The 14049-nt window shown below is 41.6% G+C and overlaps 1 protein-coding gene across 3 annotated transcripts in view; it reads left to right on the top strand.

Moving 5' to 3' along the window:
* Nucleotides 1-13751, top strand: part of LOC134754196 (discoidin domain-containing receptor 2-like) — a 102614-nt gene extending 88863 nt beyond the window's left edge. For 2 of the 3 annotated variants that reach the window (XM_063690339.1, XM_063690341.1), the window contains exons 8-15: nucleotides 4903-5367; nucleotides 6601-6779; nucleotides 8434-8556; nucleotides 9701-9819; nucleotides 10439-10687; nucleotides 11511-11595; nucleotides 12312-12473; nucleotides 13505-13751. In XM_063690339.1, coding sequence (XP_063546409.1) covers nucleotides 4903-5367; nucleotides 6601-6779; nucleotides 8434-8556; nucleotides 9701-9819; nucleotides 10439-10687; nucleotides 11511-11595; nucleotides 12312-12473; nucleotides 13505-13681 — 1559 coding nt within the window. In that variant the 3' untranslated portion in view covers nucleotides 13682-13751. The remainder of the gene's footprint in view (nucleotides 1-4902; nucleotides 5368-6600; nucleotides 6780-8433; nucleotides 8557-9700; nucleotides 9820-10438; nucleotides 10688-11510; nucleotides 11596-12311; nucleotides 12474-13504) is intronic. The other variant, XM_063690342.1, reaches the window with a different exon arrangement.
* Nucleotides 13752-14049: the final 298 nt, after the last annotated feature.

Genomic DNA, 14049 nt, shown 5'->3' with positions numbered 1-14049 from the left:
TGTCCCTATGATGCACCAAACCTTAGATCCACTAGGTACTGCCAGGGTTCAGCATCAGCTCTATCATGGGTACTGCTCTCCTAAGTGCTCATCAAGACGAGTCGGATGACTAAAACAGCGTGTGCCTACGTTGCACCAAACCTTAGTTCCGCTAGGTACTGCCAGGGTTCAGCATCAGCTCCATTATGGGTACTGCTCTCATAAGTGCTCATCAAGACGAGTCGGATGACTAAAACAGCGTGTGCCTATGTCGCACCAAACCTTAGATCCATTAGGTACTGCCAGGGTTCAGCATCAGCTCTATCATGGTTACTGCTCTCCTAAGTGCTCATCAAGACGAGTCGGATGACTAAAACAGCGTGTGCCTATGTTGCACCAAACCTTAGATCCACTAGGTAGTGCCAGGGTTCAGCATCAGCTCTATCATGGGTACTGCTCTCCTAAGTGCTCATCAAGACGAGTCGGATGACTAAAACAGCGTGTGCCTATGTTGCACCAAACCTTAGTTCCGCTAGGTACTGCCAGGGTTCAGCATCAGCTCCATTATGGGTACTGCTCTCCTAAGTGCTCATCAAGACGAGTCGGGTGACTAAAACAGCGTGTGCCTATGTTGTACCAAACCTTAGATCCACTAGGTACTGCCAGGGTTCAGCATCAGCTCTATCATGGGTACTGCTCTCCTAAGTGCTCATCAAGACGAGTCGGATGACTAAAACAGCGTGTGCCTATGTTGCACCAAACCCTGGATCCACTAGGTACTGCCAGGGTTCAGCATCAGCTCTATCATGGGTACTGCACTCCTAAGTGCTCATCAAGACGAGTCGGATGACTAAAACAGCGTGTGCCTATGTTGCACCAAACCCTAGATCCACTAGGTACTGCCAGGGTTCAGCATCAGCTCTATCATGGGTACTGCTCTACTAAGTGCTCATCAAGACGAGTCGGGTGACTAAAACAGCGTGTGCCTATGTTGCACCAAACCTTAGATCCACTAGGTACTGCCAGGGTTCAGCATCAGCTCTATCATGGGTACTGCTCTCCTAAGTGCTCATCAAGACGAGTCGGATGACTAAAACAGCGTGTGCCTATGTTGCACCAAACCTTAGACCCACTAGGTACTGCCAGGGTTCAGCATCAGCTCTATCATGGGTACTGCTCTTCTAAGTGCTCATCAAGACGAGTCGGATGACTAAAACAGCGTGTGCCTATGTTGCACTAATCCTTAGTTCCGCTAGGTACTGCCAGGGTTCAGCATCAGCTCTATTATGGGTACTGCTCTCCTAAGTGCTCATCAAGACGAGTCGGGTGACTAAAACAGCGTGTGCCTATGTTGCACCAAACCTTAGATCCACTAGGTAGTGCCAGGGTTCAGCATCAGCTCTATCATGGTTACTGCTCTTCTAAGTGCTCCTCAAGACGAGTCGGATGACCAAAACAGCGCGTGCCTATGTTGCACCAAACCTTACTTCCACTATGTACTGCCAGGGTTCAGCATCAGCTCTATCATGGGTACCGCTCTACTAAGTGCTCATCAAGACGAGTCAGATGACCAAAACAGCGCGTGCCTATGTTGCACCAAACCTTAGATCCACTAGGTACTGCCAGGGTTCAGCATCAGCTCTATCGTGGGTACCGCTCTCCTAAGTGCTCATCAAGACGAGTCAGATGACCAAAACAGCGCGTGCCTATGTTGCACCAAACCTTAGATCCACTAGGTACTGCCAGGGTGCAGCATCAGCTCTATCATGGGTACTGCTCTCCTAAGTGCTCATCAAGACGAGTCGGACGACCTAAACAGCGCGTGCCTATGTTGCACCAAACCTTAGATCCACTAGGTACTGCCAGGGTTCAGCATCAGCTCTATCATGGGTACCGCTCTACTAAGTGCTCATCAAGACGAGTCGGGTGACTAAAACAGCGTGTGCCTATGTTGCACCAAACCTTAGATCCACTAGGTACTGCCAGGGTTCAGCATCAGCTCTATCATGGGTACTGCTCTTCTAAGTGCTCATCAAGACGAGTCGGATGACCTAAACAGCGCGTGCCTATGTTGCCCCAAACCTTAGATCCACTAGGTACTGCCAGGGTGCAGCATCAGCTCTATCATGGGTACCGCTCTCCTAAGTGCTCATCAAGACGAGTCAGATGACCGAAACAGCGCGTGCCTATGTTGCACCAAACCTTAGATCCACTAGGTACTGCCAGGGTTCAGCATCAGCTCTATCATGGGTACCGCTCTCCTAAGTGCTCATCAAGACGAGTCGGGTGACTAAAACAGCGTGTGCCTATGTTGCACCAAACCTTAGATCCACTAGGTACTGCCAGGGTTCAGCATCAGCTCTATCATGGGTACTGCTCTCCTAAGTGCTCATCAAGACGAGTCGGATGACTAAAACAGCGTGTGCCTATGTTGCACCAAACCTTAGATCCACTAGGTAGTGCCAGGGTTCAGCATCAGCTCTATCATGGGTACTGCTCTCCTAAGTGCTCATCAAGACGAGTCGGGTGACTAAAACAGCGTGTGCCTATGTTGCACCAAACCTTAGATCCACTAGGTACTGCCAGGGTTCAGCATCAGCTCTATCATGGGTACCGCTCTCCTAAGTGCTCATCAAGACGAGTCGGGTGACTAAAACAGCGTGTGCCTATGTTGCACCAAACCTTAGATCCACTAGGTACTGCCAGGGTTCAGCATCAGCTCTATCATGGGTACTGCTCTCCTAAGTGCTCATCAAGACGAGTCGGGTGACTAAAACAGCGTGTGCCTATGTTGCACCAAACCTTAGATCCACTAGGTACTGCCAGGGTTCAGCATCAGCTCCATTATGGGTACTGCTCTCCTAAGTGCTCATCAAGACGAGTCGGGTGACTAAAACAGCGTGTGCCTATGTTGCACCAAACCTTAGATCCACTAGGTACTGCTAGGGTTCAGCATCAGCTCTATCATGGGTACCGCTCTCCTAAGTGCTCATCAAGACGAGTCGGGTGACTAAAACAGCGTGTGCCTATGTTGCACCAAACCTTAGATCCACTAGGTAGTGCCAGGGTTCAGCATCAGCTCTATCATGGGTACTGCTCTCCTAAGTGCTCATCAAGACGAGTCGGATGACTAAAACAGCGTGTGCCTATGTTGCACCAAACCTTAGTTCCGCTAGGTACTGCCAGGGTTCAGCATCACCTCCATTATGGGTACTGCTCTCCTAAGTGCTCATCAAGACGAGTCGGGTGACTAAAACAGCGTGTGCCTATGTTGCACCAAACCTTAGATCCATTAGGTACTGCCAGGGTTCAGCATCAGCTCTATCATGGGTATGGCTCTCCGAAGTGCTCATCAAGACGAGTCGGATGACTAAAACAGCGTGTGCCTATGTTGCACCAAACCTTAGATCCATTAGGTACTGCCAGGGTTCAGCATCAGCTCTATCGTGGGTACGGCTCTCCGAAGTGCTCATCAAGACGATTTAAATGACCAAAACCGCGTATGTCTGTGTTGCACCAAACCAGAATTCTACTAGGTAGTAGGTAGGTACTGCTACTACTGCCAGGGTTCAGTCAGGGTCATTTTGCTGTCTCATTTTAAAATATCACGAATGTAATTTTATTAGACGTTGATGCAATTGAGAGTAATTCTAATAAATTTTTTGAAACTTTAATGGCCATTGAAGTTAATCCGAATTAAAGTTAATCCGAATTAACTTCAATGGCCATTAACGTCTCAAAAATTTAATCCGAATTAACTTTAATCCGAATTAAATGGCTAATGGTTAATGGCCATTAACCTTTTTAATTGTTAATTTTTAATGGTTAATGGCATTAGCGTTCGGCCAACACTGAGTCACACTATAGGAAAAAACGCTCTCAGGGAATTCGTTTAGCAGTTTAAATTTACTACCTGTGAAAACTTGTAATTGTCTCACTGTTTCTATATCCTAACTTGTAACTGTAAGTTTGCCTAACAAATAAAATAAAATATTAGAACGTTTTTTTCGTGTCCGAGTCGTTAAGGCTATTAATGTGGGCTGTCGTACTAAACGTACGATACTAGCTTGTGCGGCAGTAGTGTAGTTAACTCTTCTGAGTTTACATAAACAACAGGAGATATCAGCTTTTTACCTAAATAGGACATATATTTTTTAGCAGTGACGTATAAAGTCAATAAGTAAATTGCAAATGTTTAACAATTTTCTCGTTATAGTATTTTTTATACTCGCTTCCGCGCAAATTTTGATAGCTAAAGTTCCTCGATTTTTATGTAGTTTTTGGTCCCACGCATTTAAGAATTAAATCATTTTACGGTTTAGACTCACTTGTTTTAGTCACTCGCGCGACATGTTTCGGAGAGCCTAGGTCTCCTTTCTCAAGCACTAATACACATGTCGTGCGAGTGACTAAAACAAGTGAGTCTAAACCGTAAAATGATTTAATGTTAGTATGTCTCACAACAGTTTAAATTCGATCATTTAGGAATTCTATATTTCTTTCTTGACCGTCGCTGTAATTATTACTTTTATTACAAACTTTTATTGTATAGTGTTAATGAAGAAGTACTATTGCTTCATAATGTATGTGTCCTAATACCTTAGGCTTATGCTTGTTGTATACCAATTTTCTGTTGCATATATATTTTATGAACCTCCAGGTCCTTTTAGTAGTAAGATCTATGTACGTACTATGCACTTTTGACATATGTATCATATATGACTGTATGTGTTCTAAATAAATAAAATAAATTAATAAATTTCATCTAGCTTGGAGAACGTTCAGACTGAAGCAATAACCTGCAAAGTCCGTTAACGCCGCTTTCTATTTTAATTAATAATTGAAGCTCACTGGAGTTCTGCTACTTAAACATTAATTGGCCATGGCGTTTGTTTTTTACAATACTTAATTCTCTATCCACAGACGTCGCTCAAGGCAACCACACTCCCGAGAGCCAAAAACCATCGGGCGGCAAGGAGAAAACCAAACTCATACCGAGCAACCCCCAGGTCCCCATATCGACCGCCCGTCAGGAGGACCCGCTCTACATGGCCATTGTCGTGGGGGTGCTCACGGCGCTAGTGATACTCCTCGCCGTCGCCGTGTTCCTCATAATACACAGGCACAGACACAGAAAGTGCTTCGCGTCCCCTTTGGCGAAGAGCACGGTCTCCCAGAAGAGGGAAGACAGCTATAGTCGCTGCGGAACCTCGTCCCATGTGTCGATGTTGCCGGCGAATAAGATGAATATAGACTGCGCGTTAGATGTTAAGTCCGACGAGTACCAGGAGCCCTATCAGGCTCTGAAGTGCGCGCCATATTTTAGTTATAGCACCGTGTTGCTAGAGATGAAAGACTTTGTTAAGGATTCTAACACAGCTTTATCAGGTAACTAACTTTTTTATTACTAATAAAATCGGTTTTTAAAACCTGTACTGGTTTTGCGAGTCTGCTATACAGCTTATTTATGACTTTAAGAGGCCGTAGTCGATTTTGGAGCAAAAATGTGAAATTGATAGATTTAGTCGTTAAGATTATACACGTTTTGTTACGTAATATCTAAATAACAATTATTGGTTTCTATTAGCACTTCTTCTCATCCTGCTGTTTAGTAATGAGGTCGCGAGCGTGCGTCACCGGTAATATATGAAGAGAAGGGGCAGTTTTTAAAATTTCATCAAAATATTATGGTGGTAAATTATACAAATTAATGTGTAAGAATAGTTTCAGCAAATGTTGTAGATTGTTTAAGTATCAACATTACGTAGAAATTAAGTCGATTTTCAGAGAAATTGTCACTTGTTTTGGAAGTAATTTCTGGAGAAAATTGAATTTGTTTAACTTTCATTTCCTCGAACTCTTAAGTCATATAACAAAAATGTAATCTGATAAAGGTCAAGTACAGAATATGTGTAATACAATTTACCATTTTTAGCAGTCCAAACTTTTGAAATTTACAAATAAGAGCGACAAAATCAGTGCTTTACGCGCGTTTACCTAAACGTCCATCAGAAAAAAAATCATTACTAATTTAGTGAGTCTGTTTTCAAAAAATGATCTGATAAAAGGCAAGATAAGAAGACGTGCCAATAGAAACCAGTACTTGTTATTTCAATTAGGTAACAAAAGGTGTACAATTTCACCGACTAAATCTATCAATTTTACATTTTTGCGACTAAAGTCGACACCGGCCTCTTAAGGCTTGAATGCCAGTATCGTTTCAACTCCTGGAGCGGGGTCACATTTTTTATTGGTTATTACCCAATCTTTAAAAAATATCTAGAATACATATTTTATATAGTTCAGCCATTTTTATAAAATGAATATATAATAAATTAATATCAAAAAATACTGTCTGCTTGAAGATGTATGGTCAACTGAGGTGATGCAACTATAGAATTTTGCGTCTCTCTCGTATTGCTAGAATACGATTGGTCGAAAAGTCCTAGAGGGCGAACATAGATGTTACGTTTTATTTCCAAGTAGCTCAGGCTTTTATCACTAGATGACGGGAGCTCTTGTAATTCACGTTGTTTAAAAAAAACTTAAATTTACTCCGGTTGACCTTATACGATATGTAAATGTTAAATATAATAATTAACGTATTTTTCGTCTCAACAGATAGCTCAAACTACGACTACGCAGTGCCGGAGCTGAGCTCAGCGCCGCTGCTGACGAAGCGTCGGCTCGGCGACAGCCTGTCGGACCGCGCCACCGAGATCATGGGCGAGCGGCTCGACCTCGAACTGGACGCGCGCCTGTCCGCGGCCGGCTCCGTCCGCTCCAAGCACAGCGCAAGGGTGAGCCACACTGGCAGCGTTCCATCCAATTAGCCTCATGCATGAAGTTTATATTTGAACGAAATATGTTTTATTCGGATGTTTGTTACCGTTATATCATGTTACAAATGCATTTCCGTTATTAAATTACCATTTAATTGCTTAAAACTATAAATAAAAAGTACAAAAATTTGCCCGCGAAAAGCTAGTGAGCGAAACGCTCGAAACGCCACGTGACGTCACGCGTTCGACAGATTAGTGTCATTAGTAGCAAACGTCAGTTGGGCCGCCCAACGTGTGACGTCATCACGCTCTGTCGAATTCGCGCCAAAAATTATGAGCGTTTCAACCGCTCAAAAATTTTCAACATTTTAAATCTTTTTTAATAAAATAATGTTAAGGTTTACAAAAGTATTTTTATCATTTCCGGTGTTCCAACGATATAAATTATGAATCCAAAAATAAAAATAAATTCATGCATGGAGCTAATTGTTTAGTTAGACCAAGCTAAGTTGACGGTGCAAGTGTTATTTTAAACGTCAAACTTCTATGAGATTATGACTTTTAAATAACGCACCGTGTGGACTATCAAGATCGCTGCCAACTTAACTTGGTGTAACTCTACCGTTGTCTCGTATAAACGCGAATTTTCTGATTATTCGGACGTACGGACAACAAAGAGATCCTATTAGGGTTCCGTTTTTTTCCTTCTGTACGGAACCCAAAAAATGGTCAAACCATGCCCAGAAAAAAAATCGTCGGCTTTACCGCCAAAAAAAATTCTTATACACAAAATAAAATGCTTCACATTCAGCTGAGACACGACAGGAACCACGGAAATCATTATTACTTCATTACCTTTTATATTTAAGCTGTTACTTAAATTGCTCTGCAATCTGCCAAGTTCCTCGACTACATAAATATTGCAAAAGAAAGATCACTTGCGATTTTTATATCACCTTTGAGTGTTTTTGTATGAGCTTGTATTGAGTAAACAATATAGGTTAGTTTGTAGATTGCACATTTTACTAGTCGTTTTATACAAATATATGATGAATATTGGAATGAAATATTGTGATACATTTTAAAACATACCTCTATGAAAAAACCATTACATAAGACCAATTTTTCTCATCGCCCGTACAAAGGAATACTACTAGCTACTAGACTACCTAAAACAGTGAGGTGGAAGTCACTCACAAATATTTAAAAAAAGTTATACCGTAAAAACATGGAGGTGATATATTATTGGCCGGGACTGTACGTGGTGTATCAATACTAGTGGATGAGACAACGCACCAAAAGTATTTGCCACCGTGGAATACATTTCAAAATAAGGTTATATCTCAATAGTTCGCATTCAAAAGTATCGATCAGGCCTATTGTTGTACATTTAGAAACATAACAGTTTTGAATGATTCACGATTAGTTTCACTAGACTTATATCGACCGGGATAAAATAATACCAGAGGTAATCACGGTCGACACAAGTATATAGAAACATGTCTCTTTTTGCTATTAGAGAATGACTCTGAACTGATGAATGAACTTTATGGCGCGCGTAGTCCGATCCGCTACTTTTGATGCTGACTGAACAAGACTTGCTGAGACCAGCCACTAAGTGCCAAGGTGTGAATAAATACCCCCTATTTATGTAACGTTTCCTGTATTTCAGTCGGCGAGCCAACATGAGGTGTTCATAGACATGAAGCGGAGACTGGAGACGACCAACGTGATAGAATTCCCGCGACATCGGTTGCGTATGATCTCTAAACTGGCAGAGGGCGCTTTTGGCACGGTGCGTGTACACATTAGTTATTTAACTACTGTTTTTATGAAAAATGTGCTCGTGTAGGCACTAATCCCCGATCGGGTCGCCTACATGTTATGTCTAGACAAAATGGTAGGCGTTGAAAGCCGGCTTATTTTATATTTAAATTGAACAGAAAAATAATACATACCTAAGATATTCTAAAAATTGTTCATATCAGAAGTCAGTGACCGTATATATTTACTATACATCTTTTAAAGTATTTCATCGTATTATTTATTCATTACGGAATAAAAAGGAGAGCGAGTGGGTAAATGCATTAGGTTGAGAGGTTGTTTGTTCATATGATATGCTTGCTTGTGCATACGAATTAAAATTCCATAAAATCCCCTAGACAGACCATATTAGTATGTCTTGTCTTGTATGGGTGAAGTTTTTTTGTTAATTTTGCCTTTTGAAAAATGCGTTCAAGTATACAGTTGCTGTAAATTTTTTACTTGTTATAACATAAGGAATCTAACAAAAAAAATTAACATACATTTGGGCAATAAAAAATATGTTATCATTTTACGTTTTGAAACTTCAAATATCTTCACAAAAATGTAACAAAATAATAGCGATTTTCACATTATTGCATTATATTGGTGTTGTTGAACGTGTTTCGTCCTTCTTGCGTCGTATTCCTATATAATATTGAGGGTTGTGACCTCCCTTTTGTATGATCTCTTACGAAAACGTGTTTATTGAACAAATATGTATATACCGCATAACAGTTGCAGGGCGAAAATTACAGATTTTTGGTCACCAGATGTGTTTTCATACAGAACCCATCTCTACATGCCAAATTTCAGCCTTCTAAGACTTCAGGAAGTAGTCTGTATTTTCTATGACACGATTTTGAAATGGTTCGGAAAGTGAAATTTAGGGTATCCATAAAATCTAAAGTCTACTAACTAGGTACATGGTATACAAAAAAATTCAGCTTCTAGCATTATCCAAGCCAAAACTACGAGGGTTCGAAAATACGACAAAACGTGTCGAGAAAATATAGGCACTGCCTGTTGCCCTTTGTCTTTGTTCGCATTTAATAACTTTACCGCATGTTTCAAATTTTTTCGTGGGTTTATAATCATTCACAACACTTCATTAATTATGAATGTTTAATATGCAGGTGTACGTGGCCGAGGCGGACGGCGTACCTGAATACAACGGCACCATAACCCCCGAGAGGCGGCTGGTCGCCGTCAAATTCCTGAGCCACGACGCGTCCGCTAAGGAGAGGTATATCATGTATGCATAGCTTATAGACCGTTTACTACTCCGCCTTCTCATCTTACAGCTTTCCGAGTTGCATCTTGACCGCCAAAGAACTCAACTGACTGAGGGTTAATGAGAATACGCAACTTAGCCCAAATAATCCGACTGTTTAATCTTCCTAATCAAACTAGGCCATATGGGTATTATGGTAAATTTCCCGATATCAGTATTCTGTGTTATGTTCAAGATGTATATGAAATTCTAAACAATTTATTACCCACGGGGTGAAGTTAAAACAAACAGTTACAACACACAACAAGTAGTACAAGTTTTTAGCAGCACTTCTTCGCTGGCAGCCTCTTTGTTTGGCTAGACTAGTTTTATTTGTATTTTGTATGTGTGTCTATCTTAAGTACTTATTTTGCAAGTACTTAATTGAATTTTATGTCTCAATAATACGTCTATACTACTTTTACTTCATTTATTCATTAACATAAAGCATATACATTCTAAAAACTATGACAGCTAACAAAGCCCCCTAAGGCCTTACTGCCGCTGTAACACTACTTAGATGACCTTTAAACTGCTTTCAGTAACACGCTCATTATTTATTACAGATTAAAAATATATATTATATACTCTCTGTCCACAGGGAAGAGTTCGAGCGCGACGTCCGCATCCTCGCAGCCCTATCATCGCCGCACCTAGCCCGGGTACTGGGCGCCTGTCGCTCGCCACCTCTCGCCGTGGTACTGGAATACTTGGAGCTGGGCGACCTGTGTGCCTTCCTGAGGGCAGCACCCCCTCCTCCTAGTGCCCTGTTACATATAGCCACTCAGATCGCTACCGGGATGCAGTATTTGGAGTCGCTCAACTTTGTCCACCGCGACTTGGCGGCCAGGTATGAACATTGCTATCCTCGCTTTTAATGTTACGCCTGAGCTATGAAACGAACGCTCAAAATGTGGACTCGATGCAGTGTTAAGTCTCAATTTGTTTACCGTGACTTGGCTGCTTGGTGTAGGCATCGCAAATTGTTCCCCATTTTGCGATGTTCTTGATACGACTATAGTGCCCAGTTAAGAGCTTCTTCATGGTCGCTTAAGTTACAAGGCTACGCATATTGTTTCTGGATTTTTTAGGGTTCCGTACCCAAAGGGTAAAAACGGGACCCTATTACTAAGACTCTGCTGTCGGTCTGTCCGTCTGTCTGTCTGTCACTAGGCTGTATCCCATGAACCGTGACAGCTAGCAGTTGAAATTTTCACAGATGATGTATTTCTGTTGCCGCTATAACAACAAATACTAAAAAGAACGGAACCCTCGGAGCGCGAGTCCGACTCGCACTTGGCCAGTTTTTATTTATTTATTTAGTCATTCAATGGTGCACGCCGGTTAAAGTTTGAGACCTTTCGGAATATAATATGTCAAGAACCATCTGGATGAGTTATCCCCACTAATCCGTAACTCTGTTTGTCTGCCTGTCTGTTACCTCTTCACGCTTAAACTTAAACCGCTGATGACGGTTTGAAGCCCAAATTTATCAATCATCACCATTATACCACGTAGACAAAGTCGTGAGCAGAAGCTAGTAACTTATAAATAAAATGTCAGGGTTGGGGTGTTCCGAATTGTGTCGTAGCGTAAACACAAAACGTGTGAACAGCTATTATATGTATGCAACGTGCTGTCTACCGTAACTAATTAACCCATTGTTTGTTTAGGAACATCCTTGTCGGCAAAGGGTACCAAGTCAAGATCAGCGATTTTGGCACCGACAACGAGGTTTACGCCTGTGACTATTATAAGGTAAGTCAATATTATTACAAGATTATACTCATACTCATACTTTATTGGTAATATAAATTACATGTCAAGATTTACATATGTACATTTCGGAAATATAAATGGATGAAATCAATTATTGTTATTATATCATTATTACAGCATTATTACTTAATTATTATTATTAACGTCATTTAGTTTTGTTACATAATTAACTTATTTATACATATTTTGAGGTCAGATATTCTTCGACACTATAAAACGGCCGCTCAATAAGCCAATTTTTGAGTTTTGCCTTGAAACTCACCAGACTGGCGCATCAGTTATGGATGCTGGTAAGTTATTGTAGACAGCGGGGCCCATGACTTGTGTAGATTTAGCCGTTTTGGCTAATCTACGTGGCACTGCCGCTAATTTGTGACCGTAGCGAGTTACACGGTCGCTTTTTTCACCCCGTCTGGGATATTTATCTAGATTCTCCCGTGTGTACACTGCTGTCTGCAGTATTAAGAGACCCGGCAATGTGACGATACCTAAGGCGGTGAAGTGTGGCTTTGCCGACTCATGCCATGGTACTCGGGCCAAGGATCTTACGGCGCGTTTTTGGAGCCGGAAAACACGCTGCCAATCAGCTGCGCGTCCCCAAAGCTCAAGCCCATATTGCCACAATCGTGTTTATTTTTTGTCTTTTTTCTGAAAAACGGTGCTGGAGCATATTGTAACCCATATTTGAAATACAGGTGGACGGTCGTATACCTCTGCCGCTGCGCTGGGCGGCGTGGGAGTCCGTTTTACTGGGAAAGTACACGACCAAGAGCGACGTGTGGGCGTTCGCGGTCACCCTCCACGAGATCTTCACCCTCTGCCGCCGCCGGCCCTACGAGCACCTCACTGAGAACGAGGTCAATACACTTTATTTTACCTTTACTTTCGCTGACATTTAGCAAAATATCATTCTGTAGAATTCTGTCATCAAATGACGTACATTCAAGGGCATGAATATATTTACATTCCCAAAGTTTCAAAAATATGTGTCCGCTCTTATACCTTAGACAATAAAGCCGTGTTCACATGTTTTTGAGCCATTTGTCTGGATCGATATTTTTGCCTTCGACTGTACCTAATGTTAATGGTCGGCTACTTATTTCCAATTTAAGAATTTTATTTTAAGTGATGAATATGCTATAATAACGACTTTCAAGCCTAGTCAGTGTGGCACTGCCTACAAAGAAGATGGTCCCGGGTTCAAATCGCGATACTGGCATTTGTTTGTTTTTATTATAAACGGCATATTGTCTTAGAAATTTGACATTGCAAATGACATGTAGCCCGAGTCTATGGTGTGAATGTGAATATATTTGTGTTTCTATGTCATTGTAATATTATATACATTTATTTACATACAAGATGTATACAGTGGTACTACGTAAACGAAATTAATAACTAGCTTAAATCTAAAATAGGCCCTTGAGGCATTGTACCAAGGATGCTGACGGCATTTCCCCGCTGTATCGCAATGCTAAAATATTATATTATATTATATTATATATATATATATATATATATATATATATATATATATATATCGTTGTCTGAGTACTCACAACACAAGCCTTCTTGAGCTTACTGTGGGAATTAGTCAATCTGTGTAAGAATGTCCTATATTTATTTACTTGTTTGTATTTGTATGAATCCCATAGTAAGTGTCCATAGTAAAGTCAGCAGCAATTGCTAAGCGAGCGAGGTGTTCAAAATTATTTTAACGCGACTTTACTGTTAAGAGAATAAGAGCGCGTCAAGGTAATAATGAACACCTCGCCCACTTAACAACTTCTGCTGCTGACTGTACAAGCTTTGCTTATATTGTGGTTAGGTCGATCTGTATGAGTTTGTTCCCAAATATGTATTAATTTATTTGTTGTTCATCCTCCAGGTCCTGGAGAACCTCTCGCACCTGCAACTAGGCGACAGTATGTTCGAGGTGCTGGCGCGACCAGCCGGCTGCCCGCGCGACCTGTACGACGTGATGCGCGCGTGCTGGCGTCGCGACGAGCTCGCCCGCCCCTCCTTCGCCGACCTACACCTGCTGCTGCAGCGCACGGCCGCGTGATACATGTTTTAGCGGCCCGACCTCGCAACGTCGGCCAACAACTCCGTTTTTGGTGTAATCTAAAATAAATATTAGAAACCTGATTCTCACAAATCCTGGAGATAGTCCGAAAATGGTGAGCGTCATAATCATGGATACATGGCGGGTGGACCTCAACGAATTTCAACAAAATATTTATAAACATATAGTACCTTCTGGGTACATTGAATAGAATCCAGTGTACCTCTGCCTAAAGCGAGATATCCTGACGTCAGGCTGGCGGGTGGAGCTATGAAATCTTGGATTATACCGCATAATACAGGATGATTTCGGAGTCGCGGAGCAAGAGAATAAGACATTATACAGAATTCAAAATGAGCCTAATGATG

The sequence above is a fragment of the Cydia strobilella genome, chromosome Z (genome assembly GCF_947568885.1).
Source record: "Cydia strobilella chromosome Z, ilCydStro3.1, whole genome shotgun sequence".
NCBI classification, from domain to species: domain Eukaryota; kingdom Metazoa; phylum Arthropoda; class Insecta; order Lepidoptera; family Tortricidae; genus Cydia; species Cydia strobilella.
Note: the sequence above shows the minus strand (reverse complement) of the source record. Positions and strands in the feature narration are given on the sequence as shown.